Source organism: Acipenser ruthenus, chromosome 26 (genome assembly GCF_902713425.1).
Source record: "Acipenser ruthenus chromosome 26, fAciRut3.2 maternal haplotype, whole genome shotgun sequence".
NCBI classification, from domain to species: Eukaryota; Metazoa; Chordata; class Actinopteri; order Acipenseriformes; family Acipenseridae; genus Acipenser; species Acipenser ruthenus.
The window spans coordinates 6,394,427-6,419,775 of record NC_081214.1 but is presented as its reverse complement, the minus strand read 5'-3'; the positions used below and the strand labels follow the sequence as shown (position 1 = coordinate 6,419,775).

Sequence of the window (25,349 nt, the reverse complement as noted above, 5' to 3'; positions counted from 1 at the left end):
AACAGCAGTGAGATAATGCTTTGCTCAGTTTGTAGTATTAAAATAAAATCTACACCTTTAAGGTGAATTATACCAACAACCCCCTTTTACTTTATATGATGTTATATTTGCCTATGACGGATAAATAAACAGTTTTAATACTAATAAACAATCGAATTCTTATTTTCTTACTGCAGCTTTAAATCGACACGTGGGTGGAGCTGGATCATTCTGCTTTATAATACAAAGCACGTGGAGACAACTAACTTTGCCCTGGGAGGAGAAATGTAGTTCAACGATTGACAACTTTTGTAACTCCAAAACAAAGACTGCGCAAATGCGTAGCGCGTTCTCTACAGCAATCTAAAATGTACTTTCGTGAAAGTAAACATAGAACTGTCAGCTGGCGGTAGCATATTGTATTTGTTTCTGAAGTCCTATATAACAGTTTTTTTTGTATTGTCATTCGTGACTGTCAGTCGAAGACGGGTATGTGCAATTTAAATAATAGCTACAATAGTCATGAATAATAATTGGTAAAGCGCATTTCGTGCCTGAACGTCGTCGAATAGCTGACTAGTTAAACAGGTGTAGAACATTTGTATAGTGAATACAAAGTGCATATTTTATGCTAATTTAACGTATTATGGTAATCGCTCGTGAAATGAATATATTAATTTAAAAAGTTAATTTCGCCGGTCACGGTAGAATTCAGTGAATTATTTTTAAAAATTTATTCTAGAGTTCATAGACCTTTCTCAGATGGCAAAAGCAGAGACTTTATTAGGCTTCTCCGGCCGGAGCAAACCAGAAACAGTACCCGATTCAGAGTCGGATTCGGACCAAGAAGAAAACCACGGGGGTGCTACGGGTACGGGCCAGGCAGCTGGTTCTCTTACCAGGGTCCAGGTGATCCACAGTGGGCATTTCATGGTGTCCTCCCCGCATAGTGATTCTACCTCCCGCCGGAAGAGGCACGGAGTGAACTTCGATACTGTAAACCGGACTGGGTGTCAGACGTACCGATTCGGTCCGAGGAGCATGGGCAGCCTTAGTATCGACCCAACTCTAACGCGATTGTTTGAGTGCATGACCCTGGCTTATAGGTAAGACGTGCAAGTAAACTTTTTTTTTTTTAAACGGTTGAAGTTCTAAAAAAAAAAAAACAACAACTTTGCAATAGTTAAATGAGGTCATACAGACAGTGTGTTGATCAAGTATAACGTTCACTTACTTGTTTGTGCACTCGACATTTATATAGATTAGAAATGACTTATTTTAATAACATCGACCAGACCCTGCTGTTCTCTACAGCAGTGTGAGCTCCACTGCAACTTCAGGTAACACGAGAGCTCATAGAAAAAGCAGGGTCTTTGTTTTGCTTATACTGAGAAAGTGATACAGGTGGACCAACTTATGGGGAGCCCTTCCAGAGTACAGTAGGTGTGCTGTGGATGCAATAGGAGATCTGTGTAACTTCTGCCATACATCCTGACATACATACATACATACATACATTCTATGTGGGAGGGTGACCTCACCAGTTGATATATATCATTACCTTACAGCTTGTTTCAAGGGCTTTCCAGCAAACAACAATTTGAATTGACTTGTAACACAAGAGGGCTGAGCTACACCTCAGGTCAACCGCTATGACCCAAGTGTGAGAAATTCACGCGCAGTGTCAGAGCTTCACAAACACTGTACCACTGAGCTGAATCACTGAGCAGTCACACAAGGGCACCCCACAGCACCTGCTGCCCAGCTCACAGCAGCTCAGTAAAACCCCTTTACTCTCCAAGCTGCCTTCTGCTCTTAAAACCCCGGATAGCATTTTGTTCTTCTCAACACAACTAAATGACAGCTTGAATGTGCAGTGACGTGTGGCAAAGTGGTTGTAGATTACAAAATACTTCCATAAATCAGTATAGCTCATTTTGATTTCCATCTGGTACAAGCTATCTGACATTAAGAAATTCCAGTTGGCTGGGGGCTCCCGAGTGGTGCATCCATTAAAGTCTCTCTGCATGGAGTGCAGGATGCGCCCTATAGCCTGGAGATCGCAGGTTCGAATCCAGACTATGTCATTGCCGACTGTGACCGGGGGTTCCTAGGGGGCGGCGCACAATTGGCCGAGCGCCGTCTGGGTGGGAGGGCTGAGGTCGGCAGGGTAATCCACGGTTCACCGCGCACCAGCGACCCCTGTGGCCGATAGGGAGCCTGCGGTTCTGCAGTGGAGCCATTCAGATCTGTGTTGTCCTCCGGCACTATAGGATTGGCAGTAACACGTTTCGGAGGACGGGTGTTTCAGCCTCCGTTTCCCGAGTCGCCGGGGGGTTGCAGCGGTGAACTGGGATACAAATAATAATTGGGCATTCCAAATTGGGGAGAAAACCGGGGTAAAAACCATTGGCGATGACTAAAAAAATAAATAAATAAATAAATAAATAAAAAAATTCAGTTGGCTGATTCACATCAGTATCAGGGTCTAATCTATATTATAAACATTTATTGCTAGAAATCTGAGGACATTTCAAACTGCTATATAATAACTGGGGCAGCAGCAGTGATGTCAATAGTCTTTCCAGGGTCTAGGAGAGCACAGTGGCATTTTGACCTTGGCATCTCTGTGGTAATCGCTGGACAGCGAAGACTAAAAGTACATCTTAAAGTAATTTCCATGACCCTGGGACAGACTTGGCCAGCGTTATTCCAGAAATCTCAAGCCAAGACCTGAGCGCTGAACCCAGTACTGCCTGTTACAAGTCAGGGTTCACAATGGAAGGTTTGTAATCCCTGCCAAAGAGTATTTCTAAATCTTGTACAGGACTTGCAACATTCAGCAAAGCAAGGGGATATAAAAAAAGAACACAGCTGGATTTCATTAGAGCATTTTGCAGCACCCGGGGAATTAGAGCATTTAACAGCACTGGGGAATCACCCTGGTTTGCATTATTATCATTGGTTTATTTGGCAGACGCCTTTATCCAAAAATAAGCAGTTGATTCAATCCAGGGTGATTTCCCTAGTGCTGTAAAATCTGCAATAAAATCCAGGGGTGGTTTATCCCAGCAGAGTGTAGGTTGAACAAGTCAATCTGAAAGAACATCCTTCTGTTCAGATGCTACCACATTCTTACATAAACACGCATTGCTAATACTCATGAAGTGGCTTGCTGTTACAATTCAAAGAATACAAAAGGTAACTAAACAAGATCATGATGCTAATATATGTGCACTTGGCTACCTCCAGACCCACTGAAAGACTGTATAGTGCAGCTGGACTTGCTGCATGCAGTGTGTGAGCCAGCCTTACCCCAGAAAATGTAAAAGGTTTGGTTGTCTTATACTGCAACTTTGTAGTTTTAGTTCTGTAGCAAAAACAAAGTGACTAAAAAGTGTTAAAAAAAAAAACCGGTATTTTAATGTGCATAACATGGTGCCTTTTGTTCTGTTGTTCTGTGGTTCTGTATTTGATTTTGAATTTATAATTATTTAATTGTTGAGATTACAGGCGTTTTTGCTTTTGCTTCTACCTAGAACAGATGAAAGAAGAGCACGTTTGTATGCATTTATATTCATGCGCGTTTCTCACAATTATTGCTGTTCCAAGTTCCAAGAGCAAACATCTGTACTGATGAGTATGTAATGAGCATAAGTGATTGTTGGTTTACTTTTGAAGCATGTTACTGTTGGACAACAGCAAATCCTCTTCATATCTACCTAAGAGTAAGTCTATTAAAAAAAAGTCCTGCACTTTATCTGAATATCCGATTATTCGATGAATTAATCACTAAGAATATTCGATTACAAAAACAATTGTTTGGCACAGTCCTATTTTTTTAAGTATTCATTCATTTATTTATTTACTAAAAATAGTTAGTAGCTTCAAGTGCCATTTAATTGTGTATTTCTTTACACCCTCTCCTCTATTTTATGGCAAAACCATTCTGAGTGGTTCTATTTCCGTTGCATTTACACGGTTTTGAAGTTGCTAAGAGTCAGAACTGCGCAGCCTTCCTTAGTTCATTCGATTCATGTGTGCCAGTCCTAGATATCTGTTGTATACACATAGAGTAGTTGGGTCTGGCAGTTGAAAAGTCACATTTTTACATGTTTTGAATAGAATTAAAAAGGCTGTTCAGTGCCAACAAAGCAGCTCAACGCTAGGTTGATAGTACCACTCCGAATGATGGCAAACCCCATGCAATCATAAGGGGAATGTAATTAAAAACAAACAAACCAGAAGCGACTTGCTGAGACCAGCAAACTCATTTCCCAGTCCTCTGTATCGCAAAGCTTGTGTAGCAACCTACTCTAGGGCCGGTGTTACAATGAATAACCTGTCTTTCCCTGTTCCCATGCAGGCATTACTGCTTCCCTGCATTACGCGATGGTCTATTTAGCAGGGCTGTGTCCACTGAATACGTTTTTAATGTGGCCTTTTAATGTGTTTTTCTGTCTGCCTGTATCGTTTGGATGAAGTGTTTTGATCACTTTACATCTTAAATCAATATTGCGCTTCGGGCCGCTGTTTCCACCACCTGGTAACAGAGGAGACGAGGAACATTAATGAGGCATTTTAGAAATGAATGGAGCCTAGACACACCATGGCTCGTTTTTCATATTTCTTTTTGTTCTTTTGCAAGCTCTTCCCCATTACAGTCTCTATTAGAATCTCTGTTTGCAAGACCACAGCAAGGGCAACACAATGGATTTGGAACAGATATTGCACAGTGGTCCGACCCAGTAAGACACTGGTATCAACATGGTAACAGATTGTATATATTATATATATATTATATTATATACAATATTATCACATAGTTCAGCTGTTGGACTGAACCATGTTGAATCAGGGCCACCCTTTCTATAGGCTGTCTGGTGTTTCAGTTTTGTTACCCAACCTCCGTATATTGAAATGAAACATAAACAGTGTCTAGTGTAAAAGCAAGTATTCCTTAGTAAGTCCATGCAATCCTCCTGATCAGAGGGCAAACCGACACAAAGTTCCCCTCCCCCATGAACCCTGCACTACAGAAACGGTTATTGTCAACAGTGCCGAGGCAAAGTTTAAATGAACAAAAACTGTGTGAGTGATCGTTGATGGTGCGTGGGGCAGGCCTGTCAGGGTAGTGTGTTTGGGGGGTGGGGTGTTTGTGTGAAGGTGGCCTCATTGCTGAGGATTTACAATAAATATTGCATCAGCTCACATTGTTTACTACCCCTCCTGCCCTTTTTACAACGTTACTAATCCCTGGAAAGGGGAGCTTTCAATTCCTGCTTGAGTTTGTTGCAGCTCTTTAGAGGACATCTCAGTTTATTTACACAATTCTTAAAGCTTTTTCAAAGCTCTGTAGATTACTGTATGTTGTATAATGTCCATTGTATTTCTTTTTAACATTGACTCAAGAAATATTGTCTGTCATTTCAAGTTTAATTGTAACCTTATTACTGGAAAACAGAGACAATTGCATAGAATTACCCTCTTAGTTAGTCATGGTAATTTAATTTCCAATTAATATAGAACATGAAAAACATTTGTATTTTCTAGGACACTGTGTATTTTTTAAATACAATCTAAATGTTTATCCCCTTCTTGTGGTGTAATTTCCCCATGACATGCTGTCTTGGTTTATTGTCATTCCCCATTTCAGACAACAACAAAGGTCACAGAAATATAAAGACGTTTTGTCAAAAACTTTTGTCTAAATGTTACTCATTTTTATTACTACTAAAAAGGTTAGAGTAGCTGTTTTAGAAGCACAGCACTATAGATTGTGATTATAAGATGGTTGGTGAAAACTTAATCAACTTATTCTTCCCATGTCCCAGAATATCGAATTATTCAAAGTTGTATTAACTGTAATTCATTTTTATGTCCACAGTTTCTTTAAGGAAACTTGGTATGGAATTGTCTAATGTCAGAACTCAATTTAAAACATGATACACTATCCTGCTTTATTGAAACCAAGAGATAGAAGTCAATATTTCCTCTGAAAGGGATGCAAGTTAGAAAGATTATGGGAACCAATGTATATAAAATAAACCAGGCCTTAAGAAAGACAAACAAAAAATAATTCTGTCTGACGTATTCTTGTTTTGGTTCAGAATGAATTAGCATATTGTTTTCAATTTCAATCATCACATCCTGGTAACTTTGATTTTCAGTTTACTGTGAGTAAATGTCCTGTGCTTTTCCCCTTTTCGCCTCATTTCAGTTGCTTGACTTTCGTTTCAGTGGGAAAATAGTTTCTCCGAAGTGGAAGTCGTTCAAAGGGCTACGGCTGCTGTGGAGGGACAAAATCCGTCTGAACAACGGGATATGGAGAGCCTGGTACATTCAGTGTAAGGGTCTGGTCAATTTAGGGCACTAAGCAAGGTTTTGTTGTAAACAGCTGTTCTTTTGTAGTGAGGCTGACCCAGTTTTTGTATTAAGGGTGTTTGTATCATGCTGTTTAGATGTGGAGAAGAGGAAGAACCCGGTGTGTGGGTTCGTGACTCCTCTGGAAGGATCAGAAGCTGACACACATCGCAAGCCGGAGGTATTCAGCAGCATCACCAGTACTTGGGATTGTAGTGCTGGGAGCTCATCTAACAAAAAAAACACATACATCTTCACTGTTGTGCATTCTATTTATTTTATAGGTCTGAAATGTGCAGTTTTTTTAAAGAAACATGTTTCTCGTGAAATAGTGAGCCCCCTTTATAAGGCAGCCCTTATACAGCTGAATCAGTGATGCGGCAGGATTGTCCTGGCTCCCATTCGCCCCACAATGCCATTACAGAAGCACTGTCATGCTTATGGCAGAACACAAATAGCACGGTCTATGGCTCCCGACTGCAGTATTATAAAGGGGGAGTATCTGGTGCTACACTTATTATAGAAAAGTGTTGCAAGCCATGCTGTCAGATTCTGTTGCACTTACTTAGTCATTTCACCTGGAGATTGAAACTATCCCCACCCCATCAAGGGGCTTCTTTCCTGTCATTAACCAACCATCTGCTTCCCTTGTTGACTGACATGCTTTTGAGCCACTGGCAGGGGAAACTCAATTAGATTTTAAATCACAGCAGATCTAAGAATTGCATCAGTGAGAAATCGCACATAGAACTATAGGGGCATTTAAAACCGTGATTATGAGGGGATTTGTAAGGAGACATACATGAGAGTTATTTTTTAATTTTTCATCTACAGGCTATTGTTTTAGAGGGTAACTACTGGAAACGGAGGATTGAAGTTGTCATTAAGGAATATCACAAATGGAGGATATACCACAAGAAGAGGGTAAGTTCTTCTGTGAAAACGAGAGGGCTGTACAGGGTGCTACAATGCGTTTGGTGTATCCACAATGACCGCAGTAAGAGCGATCACGTACAAAAAAGAATCCTTGTAGTCCGCTGAAAGAGTTCCGTTTTTGAGAGAAGGGCACGCCAGTGACCCTGTGAAGCGTTTTATCAGTAAGCAGAGGTTTTAGAACAGGTGTCATTAATTAAAGTCATCTTTACAGCCGTGCTTTATTTACCGTTCCATTACTGTGTGATAACAGAACTGCTGACCTCCATAGAAAACAATGCGAGAGCCGTGTCTGATTGTATAAAGCATGCTGAACCGACTTGGAATCTCCTATAGAAGTAAATGAGGCAGGCAGTTTAACTGTGGTATATTACTCCTATAAAATAGTCGCTATATGTTACACATAGAGTTTATGTTTACAGCGTATTCAAATAGTCCTTTCCTCCCACAAAGAGCACATAGACAATATTCTTTGAAGATTTTTTGCTACTCAGACGCCAGCCACAAGGGAACTTATAGCAGCAGGCCTACCAATCTCTGCCAGCAGGGAGCCACAGAGACTAAAGAACACTGTCAGAATGAAAGGTTACTGCAAACTGGCTTTTCAGATTGTCTTCTGTCTTCTTTTACAGCTTCATAAGAATAAGGATGGCCACCTGTCAGCCTTGGCAAAGGTAAGGTACCGTCGCTTGTGTATGTACAGAAGCACCAGTCCAGTCCGGTTTGTCTATCATGAATGAAACTGAATTGCAACAGGGAGTTGCAGATATGGGTATAACACATACCAACATTCTCTGTTCTCAACTGCTTTATTGTTAATATACAAGATATAGCAATAAAGTACTTTGTCTGATCCAGCCTGTGTTACATATGTATATGATTGCAAGCCTAACACAAGAACGTGTGAACGCAATTGAAATCTTTTTGCTCTTCTGGGCTGCTGTTAGCAGTTTGATTTGCTATTTGCTAAAAATGGTGTCAATGAAAGTGTTGTGTAAAGACCTTGAGACGCCTGTTGCATTTGTTGTAGCAGTTAGAATTGAGTTTGTGGTTCAGGGTGCAATTTTGTGTCATGGGTTCATTAAGAGAAAGGAACAGCACTCCACATTATATTATAGATACATAAGAATAGTTAAACATTACAGCTGATCTTAATGTGACGTAATTTCTGTCTTATACACATTATTTGATACAAGCCATCTGATCTGATACCATGACATTTCAGAAGGCTGTATCACATTAATATCGAGGTCTGCGTGTTTTGAAATTGGTTGTTGTCCAGAGCTTTCTATTGTTATGATGGCCACGTTCCCAGACTGTGAAAGTAACTCCTAGTCTGTCGAGCCAACAAACTGGAGCTGGAAAAAAAAAGAACAAGGGTATACATTTCAAAATGCCTGTATTAAGATTTCAAAACAATTGGACAAGACTGGACACTGTTACACAACATTCCAAAACCTATTAAAAAATGACATTCGAAGCAATGAGAATTTTAAATAACAGCTTATGATGAAGTGCCCCACATTGTGTAAGTTACACGACATGTTCTTGAAGCCCTTGGGACTGTATTGTTCTCTCGTTTGCAGATTTGCTTCACGATGCTGTATGTGTTATTTATTTTATTTTTTTCCAGGAGGATATTTACAGAGACAGTGTTAAAAAATGGACCAATCAGATGTTCCAGGATCCTGTTCCAATGGAGGAGGAGGAGGGTCACCTGTTTGATTTGGACTGTTTCCTGTCGGATATCTCGGACACGCTCTTCACCATGACACAGAACCCCTGTCTGTGGCAGGAAGTGCGGGAGAACGGTGGGTCCACTCGCAGTTATCCTCTACCAGAGCGTAGCGCTACATTCCTGCTTTAAAGGGGTGCCAGCCAATGCTTCAAATCCATTTTCTTACCTCGTATAAGAGCAGTGGGTTGCATGTGAGTTTCCTCTGATTGTATACGATTGTGTAATATGATCAAACTGAAAAATGACATCTCTTTTAACAAGACACCCCCCCTTATGAAAGTCTACTATTGTAAAAGCATAGCATAATGTAATAAAACACAGTGGAACAGTAGGTAAGCATTGTAAAAAGGGAGGTCTGGTAAAGCATATTAATAAACATGGCAAACCAAGATAAATGATGGTAAATGCATACTATAACCAAAGGGAAAGCACTCCAAAAATACTGTGCAAAAATACCATTGTAAACTTATCAGGGCATGCGCACAGCATATTAGCTCATTATAAAAAATATCTGCTATTAAACTGCTAGCAATCATAAATATGTGTTGCAGTTCAGTTTCCAGTTTGGTAAGACGCATCATGCTGTAAAGACCAGTACAGAATATGACATGAGATTTTTGCTTTAGGAGCTCACCAATGACATGATCCTCTCTCTCTCTACTCTCTTCTCTATGAAGCAGCTTACACCAGCAACGCTGACATGATCCAGCCTGGGCTCACACCACTGCAGCCCAACCTGGATGACTTCATGGATATTCCAGGTAAGAACATTGCTATTTACAATAGTGTTGCACCATGGGGTTTCTGGTTAAACAGCAATATTAATGAATATTAACCAGGCATTTTCAGATACAGTACAGAGTCAGTTATCCGATCTTTGATCAACTGCACTGTCTAATCAACCGAACGCACCTGTAGTCACGTGATGAATTGCATGTGGCGCACACAGCTTCTGCTGCTAAAACGGCTGTGAGATTTAGCTGCCAAAAAAGGTACCAACAGACTGAGGCAAATGAAAGTTACAGAATTATTCAGACCACCAAAACCTTAGCTGGAGCATTGTGTGCTTTAAATTGTTGCAGTTAAGCAAATTCATACAGTCACCTCGTTCTTGATTTTTCTTCTATTTCATCAGTAAGGGCTGGTGATCCTGTCTGTTATTGAGCAGCTAAGAACTTTTATTTTATTCATTTCAATTGCATGTTATTACAGTGCCTTAACAGCAAGTATCATAAAGTATAGAAGCATTTTACTGAGATTTTGAGGTTTAATGAATAGTAGAGTTTTGTAATGTGTCAAAGTTGTACTGAATTGTATTCTATGATGATTTTCAAAATGTGGTATATTACTGTATTTCATTACCTTAACTGTAGGTGTTAACGTTTTACCAAATTGCATTAATTTAATGATTTGTAAAGCTTTGTCATTTTGTATGCTTAATGTGATAGAATAGGTCACCAGCTACATATCATCAGTAGGTACTTGTGTATGTTAACTTTATTCTATACATTATTAAAGTTACAGTAATTGTTATTAATTCGATTATCCATACAAATCGATTATGCGAACTAGTATCGGTCCCAATTAGTTTGGATAATTGACTCTCACTGTAGTTTCAAAAAAATATAAGTTAAAATGGACAAAAACAAATAAAAAAATATATTTTTAATTACACATACTTTAACTTAAAATCCATGCATGCTTGTGAAGGGAAATGTCTGCGCAAAGTAAATGGACAATACAGAACCTGTTAAACCTGTAACATTCATAAAACATTATTCAATGAGTTATTGAGGTCCGAATTATCTGTGCTTATTTTACCCATCGGTTTACAGCTGTCCCCTTGCTTGTTTGATTTCAGCATTAAAGCTGGTAGTAAGTACACAACTCGTTGCTTCTGCACTGGGCCCTTCCATTCACTTTGAATTACGGCACCGCAAAACTTATAGCGATTTTTAAAAGGTAAATAACAAACTGTACCGTGTGTGCATAGATTGAAATGCTGTCTTACTGAAACAAGAAGTAGGGTTCGTCTCGAGGTTAAATATAATATTGAGTATAATGAGGGTCATGTCAAGGTTAACTCCGGGCAACACCCAGGTCAGCCTGACCTTAAGCAAGAATCAGTCCTGAAATACAAAGCCGCAGAAGTGAATTGAGGAAGTTCAGCATGCAGCCAAATGGGTTTTTTTTTTTTTTTTTGGTGAAGAAACTACTTTTATTTCTGGTAAATTTTTGCTGACTGCATTATAGCGGTATGCATCTTTTCAAAGCAATAGGATATGTGAATTTAGAAGTGTCTGGTTTGGTTAGATGTTACGATGGCATTGTAAGAGTAGCTAATAAGTACACTAACCCTCAAGGAAAATAAAAGCAGAACATTTCTCAATGTGATCCACTTGAACCCTTCACTAAACCTTATTGAATGAAACAGTCCAAGGACCAATCCAATAATTGAAGGAATATGACCACCCTTTAGATCAGGGGGCCCATACGAAGGGGCCCCAAGGGGGCCCAAGATGGTTTAGGGTGGGTGGAGCACGTACACAAATATTCTGTCTCAAACACAGTGTTCTCTGGGGTCATCTGATTTACATGAATGCTGCTGTTATTTTTTTGGAAAGTAACACTTTCTATCTTGCCTTCAGCTCTACCATCAATGTCATCTTCATTTCCAGTGACCTGCTAATAGTATGGACCATTCTACAACATTTATTTGGTGGGGGAGTCCTCAGTCAGGTTGCCTAATGTGATTGGGGGCCATGAGCCTAGAAAGTCTGTGACCCCCCCACCCCCTTTAGATCAATCAAGTACTCCCCACTATGCCTGAGCTCCCAAAGTTCATTTTTGAGAAGTTAGATGCTATTCTGATTTGATACTGTCTGCATGGGCATTTCCTCCCATCGCTCGGCCTCCTAGGAAATTAGCATAAGAGTACAGTATCTTCATGCTGTTTGAAGTGAGAAGTACCAATGACGATGCATACAGAACTGACTGAATTGAACTGGGCCAGTTACTATTCTGAGGAGTTACTAGATTCCTATGACGGAGGTAAGGGGGGATGTCGTAAAAAGACCTTTTGAATGTTTTGGGGATTTGAATACGATTTTCAGGGGCTTGGTTTTGATTTGTTGTGCATATAAAAATCAAACCACTGTAACTGAAAACTGTCAAAAATAGGCAAATTGGTGACTGTGTAATTTAATTGATGATTTTAATAAGCCACACATGCAATTCATTTAAAATAGTAAAGAGAAAAGGAACACATCACCACAAATGGTAAAATGCATGAAACTTTTTAGAAGTGGTTTAAGATGCCTAATTTAAACCATTGCCACGAAAATTGAAACTCTTGCAGCCAGAGGTTTTAATGCAGGTGGGTATATAAAGGAAATAATGACAAACCTTGAGGGATTCTAATACATTTTCGCACTACTGTACATTTTGGTTTCATTGATCTGAAACCCTGTATTAATTTGTGTTGATGAGTTTTGGTGTTTAGTAATTGACATATTGAAGCACTGTGCCTTCTTGTATGATGCTATGGTTTGTACTTTCGTTGTTTGGTTCTTAATTGAAGTTTATTAAGCATTTATATCCGTTCTGTTTTTTATTTCTAATAGGTTGACAATATTAGGTAGAGGATAAATTAGAAAGCTATTAAGTAGTCCACTGTTTTGAGTGTCGTTTTACACAAGTAGTGTGGCTTTGTTTTGACTGACCACTCAGTTGTGAGTCTTAAATCAATTCTAACGTTTCTGATTTTGTGATGAAACCGCTTTATGAAATTTGAAAAAAACTAGAGAGGATTCTTGACAATTGTTTGTTTCTTTGTGTGTTGAGTGGAAGCCGTCGGTAACTGTCTTATAAACAGGTGTTTAAAGTTATGGATTTATTAAAGGGAACTAAATATTTTTATGATAAATTTGAAATAAGAATTGTGAAAAACAACAAAAACCTAAGCTTGTTTTTCTAAATTATTTCTATTAATGCAAATATTTTATTTAGCTTCTTGTAGTAGAGAAAATACTAAAGCACCACACATTCCAAGCCTTATGATAGACTTAATAAAACACTTTTTTCTATAATTTAATTAATTAATTAATTAATTAATTAATTAATTAATTAATTAATTAATAATTTTATTTATTTATTTATTTATTTATTTATTTTATCCCTAGCAAATTCCAATATCCAATATTTCAACCTCTCTTTAGAAGAAATCATTTTTTGTTTTCATCTGTTGACCTTCTACAATAAATCCTTGTTGAAAGTAATTGGGAAAACAAGGCAATCCCCTTTATAAATTAATGTTAATCTTCATGAATCTTTAAGATTTAATTTATAACATCCTACCGCTGCAAGTATTGAATGCCAATTTGACTCACAAACAGTACAAAGAATCAAGTCGGTGAATGTCAAATTGGGTAATCCCAAAGTAGTGTAATATTTTTGGTATGGGACCTCACCGACCCAACAAAAAAAATGGCCCCACTGGGGCTGACTCTGTCAAAGAGAGTGTTTATCTCAGGAACTTTGTCGAGTTAATACATTACAGTACTTAAAGGGGCAATGTTAGCTGAACAACTTTCTTGCAAGTCCGTCTTTCTGTAGCATTTAGACTTTATATTTATTTTGAATATTGTGGAGCCCATTTATCAGGTCCCTGCAGGCTTACTTCCTGTGCAGCAGGTATTAGCCTCCCACCTGACATCACTTCCATCAGTCCAGTGTGTTGCAAAGACCATTTCAGGTAGGGTCCTTATACCTGTCGCACAGGGAGTGAATCTACAGAGTGGTTGTGGCAAAGTGTTTGTTTTCCAGATTTTCAATTTTAGGGACTAGCGAGGAAGTGGTTTTGCTTATGAGAAGTAAGAGAATTATTAATCTGATGTTTTTCTGACTTGCTGAAATAAGCATGCATGGGAGGCTGTGGAGAGGTGAGTAGAAGGTCAGGGGGTGGGGTGGAATGTGGAATGTGGAAGGTGAGAAGGATGTGGTTGACCACGGGCCACACATCCTAAAAGTATTGGCAAAAGGGAGGGGGTATCCGCAGCAGAAATGTCCCCAAGTTTGTATTTTTTTTCTCTGTTTTTCTTTCTGAGTTTCACTTGTCAGCCTTTTAAAATAAAGACATACCACTTTTCTATCCCACAAAAGAAAGGGGGGCTAAATTAAATTAATTTTCTGTTTCCCAGTTTAATTATATTACATTTATCACACCCCATCCTCCTCCAGCATCTTTTTGTGGACAAAGTTGTCCAGTTGTCAGAAACACGATTATTGCCAATTAGTGATAATCATTTTTCATTACTATAAATAATAAAGACAAAACTGATTATGGCTAATATCATGACAATCAATAATTGTTCCAATATTTATTTATATATCTATGTTTATGAACTATATATATATATATATATATATATATATATATATATATATATATATATCCACAATTATTGTATAGCTACACCTGATGAAGACATGTTATGTGTCGAAACGCGTTGTGTTAAGCAAATAAAATGGAAGAAGATTTTGCTTCACAACATCAGTGGTCATGTCTTCAAGTATTTTTTGAGTGTGCAACCAGTCCCGACTCCACAAATATCAACAATTGAGAGAGGTATCCATGAATGCATGGTTTACCATTGCTAAGAACAGTTTTATGACTTTTAGTGTACAAGTTGCCTTGTATTGGTCAGCACGCTCTTTTATAAAAAGCTTAGATGTGCACAAATGCATTTTATATATATATACACACCAATGAACACCTATACCCTGCCCTCTCCAATCCATAATACCCGTCGGAAGGTCACATGAGCTTGCTGTGTCCCGGAGATCCCTGCCAGTTCCCATTCCGTCTCTCTGCTTTGAAGTCAGGTGATGCATTCCTCTGCATGCCACCGTGCGTCACTGACAGGCGATCAGCTGCTGCACTGCATCACAAGGGCTCATTTGCTGTCTGCACATGAGGACATTATCCTTTAATAGGCTTCCGTCAGGTCTTGGAGTGGCATGTTTTGTTTGGGTCGGATAGCAAAGCAGGGGTTTGGAATAGAGAAGCTTTGTGGACTAAATAGTGGAGTTTGAAGCTATCTAAACACCTTCCTTCATGTTATAAACCTGAAAGTAGAACCCTGAGGTATTTTTATGATAACGGATTTGAGTGTCGTTGTTTTTCTCTGGTCACATTAGAAGACACAGTGAAACCTTGTTTGTTTTTACTTTTTCTTTCATGTTTTGGGATTTAAAACCATGTTACTGTTTCCGTTTATCTTTATTGGTAAGTACTGGCATGAACTTGCTTGACATACTCTTAACTTTTTTAGTTTTGGAACTGGGGTTCAAATCCAGTTTATACTGGGTTCACAACATGGTGTCAGTATTTTTTTGGAGGTTGTAGCCCTTCAACTAAAACTAATGTAAACAAACTGGTCTGTCAACATAGGTCTGCACGGAAGGCTAAACTACAGTACGTGTAGTAAACAGACCCAGAAATCATATTTTTAGTGTGAAAATGAAGGTGATTGTGGGACGCTGCAGTTTTAAAAGAGATCAAACCAAACGGGTTGTTGTAAACCATGTCATTATTATTATTATTTCAGATATCTTCATGAACCACCGGAATCCGCCCCAGGGCCAGGCTGGTTTAGCGGAGTGTGGTTATTTACCCACCATGTCGAGCAGTGTCTTCAGTTCCGGACCTTCTTCAGTCCAGACAGGCTGCCAGCTGCAGGTCAGTGTGATCTTCAAGAAGACAGAATATCGCAGTCAACATTGAGGGCCCCCAATCAAGAGGGACAGTAAAATAAGAGGCTATGCAATATACGCGGGGAGATGTGTCATCCAGAACTATTAAACACTCAATAGCGCTAAATGTAGAAATACTAAAAAAAACATTAAATTGAATACTTTGAAAAAACCTTCTAGTTGAACCTTTTGTCATTGAATTGAATGAAGTTTCTTGTACTATTTCCAAGGGGACCACTTTACCTGCTTGAAACTTGTCAAATGCCACTTTTATTTAAAAACCGTAATCATTTAACAGTTTTATAATACCATTCCTTTTGTGCAAACCTATCAGAGTATTTATTTAGTTTATTTCATTATCTCTCTTTTTTTTTTTTAAAAGGCAAATGCTATGTCTGACAACACTGGCAGACTCCCCCTGCCTTCCACCTCAGACTGTGTATCAGATGATGGTTACCACGGGCAACCCTTGTCCTCTGAAATCACCTACGACCAAAGCAGCTTGAACTCTGAAGCCAAATACAAAGCTCAGGTTCATTACGGGCACCAGCCGGAGTTCTGCTCAGCTGACCTGAGACCAGAATCCGACCCTTACGGCTCTTACAGAAACCCCCCGACCATGACTCCCCCAAACATCACTGGAATCAACCAGGACTGCTGTTACGCCTATTCAGCGCAGTCCCACAAATACAGGTACAACTCGCCTGTGACCTCTTCTGTCATCACTCACACCGGATCAATGTCGGGACCGCAGGATCTCACAGGATCAAGCTACCCCTCTCCGGGGGTCTTCCCCTCCTCCGTTTCTGCTTCTTTGGTTTACCCTTGTCCTTCCAACACGCAAGCAGCCCAGCCTGTATTGGGGGAACATGCCTTCTCCATGCCTAGAGGGAGGTCACAGACCACAGGCGGACAGAGCAAGGAGAAGACCAGTAGCATCAAGCCAAGGCGTTCCTTGTCGTTCAGTGCTCCACTGCAGAGCAGTTGCCTGGCAAAGCTACTTTCAACAGGTACCCAAGCATGTTTGTATGAGAACAGAAAGGTGTCATTCAGACCCCATAAGCTGTTTCCGTCTTATTTTTGTGTTATTAGACATACACCAGATAGTGACTTACCCTACAGTATGTATGGTTTCTGCCTGCCTGATATCTTAAATGGATTGAATGGACATGTGTTGTTATATGTTGCATATAGGTTAGACTTTTTGACACTTGATGGAGTTGTTGGTTTTATCTTATTTGTCTTGTTTTGAGGCAACTTTGCATTAGCATTTGTTGATGTAAGGCATAGTTAGCTAATGCTTTCTCAATGTAAAGATAATAATCTTTATTTTATATAGTGCAATTCATGCAACACATCTTAAAACGCTTTACAGTCCAAGAATAATAATAAATAATCATTAATAATCACAGTAGGCTATATAAGTTAAAACAAAACACACAAAACACAAGTACTGTGCAAACTCATAAAAAGCCAGTTCCTTACACAGGCTGAAATGCCAATTTTAAAAAATGTGTTTTTCGGTGTCTTTTTTTAAAAATATCCACATTTGAATCCTTCGCACAGGAGTATATTCAATTAACATATCAGGGATGTAACTTGGTGTCAACCCATTCAAGGTCTTATATGTTAAGAGTAATATTTTAAAATCAATCCTGAACTTAACTAGTAGCCAATACAGGTGTAATATGTTCAAACTTGACTCAGAACAGAATACTGCTCTAATAATATAGGAAAGATAACTCCACTCAACACTGCAGAGTTCTCTAGTAGTATAGGAAAGAGAACTCCACTCAACACTGCAGACCACTCTAGTAGTATATGAACTATAATCCACTCAGAACAGAACAGCAGACCACTGTAGTAGTAGTAGTAGTAGTAGTAGTAGTAGTAGTCGTAGTAGTATTAGTAGTAGTAGTAATAACTTTTCTTTTTGTTCCAGGTAAACCTACATTAAGTTTTGACCCTCCTTTTGGTGAGATGAAGTCCATTTTGTCCACCTCTCCTACTTCTCCAGTAAGTGCTTTCATTTGTTTCTGTATATTTGTCACTGGGCTTATTTACTGTGCTATCTAAATGAAGTAGCAAGTTTACTTTATCAAGTAGTTCATTTGCATTGGTGTTGGCTTTTTATCCATGAGGTAAACATGAAATACTGTCTGCAAGATCACATTTAATTAAAAAGTCTACCATGTACTTTGAATATTTTCTGCCTGTCTGAGTTCTTTAGACTTACTTTTTTATTTGTGTGTGTGTAGTGGTTTTGTTATGGGGACTAAAGTTGAAACTATCAAACCCAGCCCTTCAGGTAAAGGCTCTAAAGGCCAGTGACTGAGACCCTTCAGAATGGGTCATTCCATGGTCCTTGTTGATGTCAATTTATAACTGCTGGAGTCCTTTAGTCTATCTTGTAGTTCTGAGTTAGGTGTACATTGTAAGTATCAGTAGTGGGGGTTGACAAAAAATACAGAGTAATTACTTACTTAGACTTACATAATTGCTGACAGTTAGTGTACTTCCCCCTATGCATCTACCCACTGCATGCAAAAAATAACCTCCGCTGTTCACTCTGACTCTTGAGTGTCCATGTTTAGTCTGTGTAACAGACCACGTTTAATCGAGTGCTATTGTTTCTGTGCAGCAGCCCAGTGGAAATGCCCATCTCTCTCGTGGAGTGGGGATGAAGGCCGCGCTGGTGAATTTGTCAACTCCAGCTCCAGCCCAGCCCAGCCCCTCCCACTCTGCTGCAACCCCAGCGCTGCCTCCACTGCACATTCCCTCAGCCCATTGCTCTTCAGCATCGACTGTGCTGCAGCAGAGCAGCCAGTCCACTGCCACAGCCCTGCTAGTCCCCAAGACTGAGAAGCTGACCCCAGACAAACCAACATTTACAGGTAAACCCCATTAGAAATGAGAGAATCGTGTCATTGGCTAACAAGTGTTCCAACCTGTGCAAATTGGAACTTGTAGAACCAATGCGACTGCTTGGTTGACAAGTGATTCATTCCTGGTAGGGATGGTGTGGGGAGAGGGGTGACATATTTTTCTAAGCGCTATCAAACCCTTCTCCTGTTTGATGCTTTCATAAAAAAACTACCAACACAAAATGATATACCAAAATGATACCTGAAATACGTGGCTAAATGTGTGAATAAGCCTCTCGATATAAATATATATATTGTAAACAGAATCCATGGCCCATATAAGGCCAGCATATACATATATAATGTCTTCCAGGGCATTTCCTATTGCTAACCTACTTAAACTCCCTCTTTATGGTTTTCCTTCAGTGAGTTTCGCGAGGAATGCAGGCCAGTTGTCCCCAACAAATACCACCGAGACAATCCCAAGCCCCCATTCGCCACTCTTCACGCCCAGTCAAGGCAAAGCGGAGCACACCAAGGTAATGTGACATTGACCTTCACTTCTGACCTAACTGATCAAAATGCGATGACACACTACATGGTTTGCGTCCTTCTTTTGTAGATTGACTCGAAAAGGATCACTCATATCTCGGCTGAACAAAAAAGACGGTTTAACATCAAGATTGGCTTTGACACTCTGCACAGCCTGGTAACTACGCTGAGCTCACAGCCCAGCACTAAGGTAAAGAGCACCATAGCAAAGTGCCAGTGAACCCAAGGGGAAATGTCAGTGTGCTATAGTTACTTACTGTAGAAAATAACCTCCCATTGCTGCATGTGCTCAAACAAAGCCAAGTCCTCTTAAAGTAATTGTACGCTAATAATTATTCCATAAATGTTTCCCATTTTGCACTGCCATTAGCTACAGCACACAGGTCTCAAACGAGCAGGTTCTAAAGACACACACGAGAATGTTTTTTCATTGGAAAACAAGACCAGTTCCTGTTTTGCTTGCCCTCCCTTCCAGGAAGTCTGTTCCTTTACTTCCTGCGTCATTTATCCTCCGCAGTGTCTTCTGGGTCAAAGCATGTTATTGGCTAAAAGGAAGCAGTCAATAGGGGGAGCAGCTGATTGGTTATTATTATTATTATTATTATTATTATTTATTTCTTAGCAGACGCCCTTATCCAGGGCGACTTACAATTGTTACAAGATATCACATACAATTGTTACAAGATATCACATTATACATTATTTCACATTATACATATATCACATTATTTTACATACAATTACCCATTTATACAGTTGGGTTTTTACTGGAGCAATCTAGGTAAAGTACCTTGCTCAAGGGTACAACAGCAGTGTCCCCCACTGGGGATTGAACCCACAACCCTCCGGTCAGGAGTCCAGAGCCCTAACCACTACTCCACACTGTTATTGACAGGAAAGAAGCCAGTGAAGGGGTTTGAGACTATAATGCAGGGTGGAGTTTAATTTATGGAACTGTTTTGTTAGCTACAATTCCATTAAGATTTCAGGTTTTATCCGGGATGTCTCATGACTCTAATAAGGCTTGGATCAATCAAATCTTTCTGAGCCTTGTCACTGAATAAGGCTAGGCAATAGGAACCAAAAAAAAAAATGGTATCCCTACGTGCCAGTTTGATGATACACTTCAAAATCGCATACACAGGAAACGCGTCTACCAGCGTGTATTTTGAAGTGGAAGAGGACCTGATCGAGAGGAAGCTTGTACTGGACAGTACGTACGCCACACAACATCACTTTTATTGATTTCTTTGTTTGCTTGCTTACAGTGGCTACATTTATTGCAGTAGCCCAATATAGTTAGGTTTACTGTGTTGTCGCCATTATACTCTAGTTAGTTTTTCTATATATTTGTTGTTGTTGTTATAGTAAATTTTTCTATAGACTGCTGTTCGTGGTTATATTGAATTCTATAACGTTTGTATATAAATATGATTTTTCTCTTCGTAATGCTAAATTCATTGAATAACTTAATAAAAACAACTGCATTTTTTACCTGTATCTATTGATATATTTCATGGTTAAAATGTTTTACATATGATTTGGCAATGTACTTTGTGATATTTTGCTTAGTCTGGACTACTTCCATAAAATAGCTGACAGTGCCTGTAAATAAGGTTGTTTTGTCATACAGACCGTGGTTCAGACAAAATCTTCAACGGTAGACGATATTTGAAATCTTCATAGAATCTCACAACTGCACCGTTGTAATATATTTTTCGATATCTAACTTAGAAAGGGGTCGAAATTGACAGATTTTAAAAATATTATTAATGATTTTTTTTGGGGGGGGGCGTAGCTTATATAAACAAATGTATATACATTCCACAACAAAATACATTATATAATTGGAAACCGCTAGGTAAGGCCTTTCTGTGGATATATAGGGTGTTCATTTCTGATTTGAGGTTGCCAAACTACAAGCGCTAAAACACAAAGGGGTCATATTCATGTCCGTATATGGTCATTCTGCTTAGGCATCAAAGGGTTAACCAGGAAACATGTTAACATCTTCAGATGTGTTTATATTATTTATAGAAGTGACTGAGACAAAACAGGAACTGAAATTCAAATGTTTAAAGTTGTGCAAGTAAAGTTGTAATTAATATTTTAAAAACAGGTAAACTTTAGGCTTCAAGAAAAATATTAATTGAATATAGTGGATATATAGTAGTAAGACGATGCAAGTTCAAAGCAATAAGAAGAATCATAATGAGACATAGGGACTGGAAAACACTGCCATTCACAATCAAGGGATATTCAGAGTTATTAAACGTACAAAAATCCCCAAATCCTGTATTGAAATCATTTTACTGCAGAACGCAAATCGGGTAAGGTGTTAGGTGATGGTAATATGCAAATACCTGACAGTCTGTACTGGAAAAGGGAGTCCAAAGTTATTTTGAAATTCACTGTGTGTAGAATTGGTGTAACAGTACCTCACAAGCGCCATGTTATTATCCTATGGGGTGGTTTGAAATGGGAAGTGGCTATGATGGTTACAGTGCCTGTCGCCTGTGCCTTGCAGATCAGTAAAGCTACGACCCTGCAGAAGACGGCAGAGTACATTGCGAAGATGCAGCAGGAGCGCTGTCAGATGCAGGAGGAGGCCCAGCGGCTGAGAGAGGAGATCCAGGAGCTCAACTCTGACATCAAGTGGGTCATGTAGATCACAAACGTGCACAGGGCGATTTCAGGCTCCTCAGTGTTGTTACTGGCCAGTAACATACATACATATATAGGAGGCTGTGTGGTCCAGTGGTTAAAGAAATGGGCTTGTAACCAGCAGGTCCCTGGTTCAAATCCCACCTCAGCCACTGACTCATTGTGTGTCTCTGAGCAAGTCACTTAACCTCCTTGTGCTCTGTCTTTCGGGTGAGACGTAATTGTAAGTGATTCTGCAGCTGATGCATAGTTCACACACCCTAGCCTCTGTAAGTCGCCTTGGATAAAGGCGTCTGTTAAATAAACTAATAATAATATATATATATATATAATATATATATATATATATATGCAAGGCAAACAGTCTCATGACTTCTGAAGAAACTTGTACAAGAATAGTGCTGATGACGGAATACAAAAAAAAAACTATACATAGCTGCCAAAAACAGAACACTGACTTTGTCATGTGATATACAGCATTAAGACACGGCCTGTACTGTTCTTGGAATTGTCATTGCCATGTTGGTGATTTACAGCATTACCAGCAAAGGTCATTTTGGTTGAAGAGACTCTAAACAAAAAAAACGCCTCAAATGTCCCTTACTGTCTGTGTAAGGTGCCACAGAGTTGCCAGTGTAAGGTTTGTGAATGAAGGTAATTCACCACTATGTTACGCTGTAAGGATAAGACCAGACAGTGTTTAATCTGCTGCTCACCTGAGCCCCTGTTTTCCCTGCAGTGTTTGTCAGCAGCAGCTCCCGGAGACTGGTGTTCCCATCACACGGCAGCGCTTCGACCACATGAGGGACATGTTTGACGAGTACGTCAGGGGGCAGACACTACTTAACTGGAAATTCTGGATTGTATCCTTCAGTATCACGGGCACCGACCACTTAAGCTGAGGGAACACGAAGCCTGTTTTTCAGGAACAGTGGCTTGAAACCTGGTTCCAGGAGACCTAGTTTGAGGCAACTTTGCTGCATCAAACCCCAAGTCCCCTGATGTGCCATGCAGTGGCCTGAAACCTAGTCTCCTGAAACCAAGTTCCAAGCCACAAAGTGGCTTCATATTCCTTTAGTTTTAGGGATAATCCTGGGATAACCATGGCTAGGTGGTTGAAGCAATTCCTAGTGATTCCACTGTGATGTGTTTAATTGTATTGTAAAGTAGATTATGTCATGTTTTCTTTTTCGTGTGCATTTTGTTTTTTTGTTCATATCAGATGTATTTCCTTAATGAACTGGTCCTTTTAGTTCAGCATCCTGGTTCGGCCCCTCTTTGAATCCTTCAATGGGATGGTATCCACGGCTAGTGTGGATGACCTCTGCAGGACAACACTGACCTGGCTGGACCAGTACTGCTCCCTGCCTGCCCTGCGGCCAAGTAAGTGATCTTGAGGAAGAACTGAATATTAGGCTGCAGACTTCAGCGAAAGATACGTGGTGGACTGGTGTAATAATCATCTAACTCACCACAACAATCACAAGTACTGTCAAGTTAGAATCAAGAATGGAAACATTGCGAATCTTGAATGTAGGATGTTGTTAAAGTAGCATCACTGCCACCTTGTGGAAATAAAAAGCATGGCACTAAAAACACATTGAAAATGCAGATGAAAAAGTACAGTGATTGCAATCCGAAGCTTTATTTAAATTTCAAGTGATTAAAGAGTGCATAGCTTTAAAGTCCATTATTTGGAAGGGTCCTATAAAACATTATGCAATCATTACATGAAGGGGATAAACAAAACCAGATTTGCGGGTAGGTGACTCCTGTTTAACCCTCACATTACACTGGCCACCGATTCCGCGTTCCCAAAGCTTTACACACTTTATAACGTTATGCTTCTGTCCCTCCCAGCTGTGCTCAGTTCTCTCCGCCACCTGAGCACATCCACCTCCATCCTGACTGACCCCTCCCTTGTGCCAGAACAGGCCTCCCAGGCTGTGAGCAGGACCAGCCCTAGCAACAGCTACTCCTAGCAACAGCAACCCCTAGCAACAGCGGGGATCTTCTACTAAGAGTGAAACTTGCAATGCAGCACTGCAACTGCCAAACTTGTCTCTGCAGCAGTATAAAGCAGAAGGGTAATGCTAATACATGAGTCATGCACCAGGTAATTCCCAGATTGCTCAATACAGTGGGCTGCATGGCTATAGCTTCCCTGGTACTGTACATGACCTGTTTTCATCAGGCTCCAATGTTTTGAAACTGAAAAGCAGTAAGTTGGTGTTTATTAGTGAATTTATATTCAGCTCTCTTGTTGGGAAAACAGAGTATCCCTATTTTTAATGACCGATTTATGTGCAGTTGCATATTCACTTCGTGGGGTAGTAACACACCCTGCCTACCGTTCAGCCCCAGGTCTCAAGCAGAGGCTGACCGTAGTGCTGAGTTGAGTGGCATTTGCTTTGTGGAGTAATGTCCACTGGGGGTTAAGCTGAGACCGATTTCAAATCCTTCAAAAGGTTTAAAAACCGAACATGTTTGACAAATGATTCTCATTAGTGCTTGTGTATAGATATGATCTGACTGTCCGTGCATCCTGCACTTTGGATGAGTGAATAAAACAATCAGGGTTGTGATGAAATATATCACAGCGATACCTCCAGCAAAGGACTGTTATAAACACCACAGTGTGTTCTGTAAACCTGATGGTGTAGAATGTCAGTCTTGTATTAAAGGGTGTATTTCAATGATCTCCACAGTGTCCGATCTGTTTAAATACAGCAGGGGTTTTCACCAGGGGTGATTTATTAACCCATTTATTAAAATGACTGTACAATAAAAATACTGTGAAATGAGGTTGAAGAAAAAACTGAAAAATCTGATTTCTGATCCCTACAAAAGTGAGTACATTTGATCCGGTAGCTTCCAGGAAAGGAGGTCATTGACACCTGGGAATACTGGAAAAGGTTTGGCAGTTATCATACTTCATGTTCTAAATGTTTCATAGCGATGAAATGTTGCACTAATAATCTAAGACTGCCCGATGTGCCCGTTCTCTTGTCGGCATGCCTCGTTTTTTTTTCTTTTCTTATGCCAAAACGATTGCAGGTTTCAAAGTTCACCAGAAGAATGTAGAAAAATGATTTATATACAAACAAATGTTGTTAAAGGTTTAAGAAATAGTGCCATATGTATTTTAATCAGTTTGTTCTTAAAAAGAATGTGATAAGTCAATATTATTGTTTAATTATGTTGGTTAATGTTTCTATTGATGTTCCTGTTTTTTTTTTTTTCTTGTAATGACACGTTGCAAGTTGTATTTATTGAAATTTTTAACTATATTTTGGACAATTAGTCAATTAAAATGATTTTAAACACACTGTTAGTCGTTTGGTATTTTGTTATGTGAAGTTACAGAATTGCTAATCCCTTTGTTCTAGTCATGTTGAAGTTCTTTCTATTAGAAAGGTCCCTTCCACTTTGCTTGCGTGTCTGTCCTACCTAAGTGAGGGTCAAGCAGTGATCAAAACCAAGGAAGGACCCACTGTTGCTAT

The 25,349-nt window shown here is 39.5% G+C and overlaps 1 protein-coding gene across 3 annotated transcripts; it reads left to right on the top strand.

Annotated features, from left to right (window-relative positions):
* On the top strand, positions 1 to 25,174 carry LOC117430653 (carbohydrate-responsive element-binding protein). Of its 3 annotated transcripts, none has more exons than XM_059000552.1 (17): positions 1 to 1,085; positions 6,220 to 6,326; positions 6,441 to 6,523; positions 7,177 to 7,266; positions 7,908 to 7,949; positions 8,909 to 9,086; positions 9,694 to 9,774; positions 15,622 to 15,752; positions 16,149 to 16,776; positions 17,709 to 17,782; positions 18,408 to 18,660; positions 19,057 to 19,169; positions 19,253 to 19,372; positions 21,710 to 21,837; positions 22,586 to 22,709; positions 23,100 to 23,229; positions 23,707 to 25,174. In XM_059000552.1, the coding sequence occupies exons 1-17, from the start codon at positions 742 to 744 to the stop codon at positions 23,826 to 23,828; spliced, it is 2,748 nt and encodes a 915-aa protein (XP_058856535.1). In that variant the 5' UTR covers positions 1 to 741; the 3' UTR covers positions 23,829 to 25,174. The 3 variants fall into 3 exon arrangements, with proteins under 3 accessions (XP_058856535.1, XP_058856536.1, XP_058856534.1); XM_059000553.1 differs by having other exon boundaries at positions 9,691 to 9,774; positions 18,411 to 18,660; XM_059000551.1 differs by having other exon boundaries at positions 9,691 to 9,774.
* Positions 25,175 to 25,349: the final 175 nt, after the last annotated feature.

Coding starts and splice junctions, on each gene's coding strand:
- LOC117430653 (XM_059000551.1), top strand. CDS start 742: ATGGCAAAAGCAGAGACTTTATTAGGCTTCTCCGGCCGGAGCAAACCA. Junction 9,087..9,690: donor GCAGGAAGTGCGGGAGAACG/GTGGGTCCACTC, acceptor TTCTCTATGAAG/CAGCTTACACCAGCAACGCT. Junction 16,777..17,708: donor GGCAAAGCTACTTTCAACAG/GTACCCAAGCAT, acceptor TTTTTGTTCCAG/GTAAACCTACATTAAGTTTT.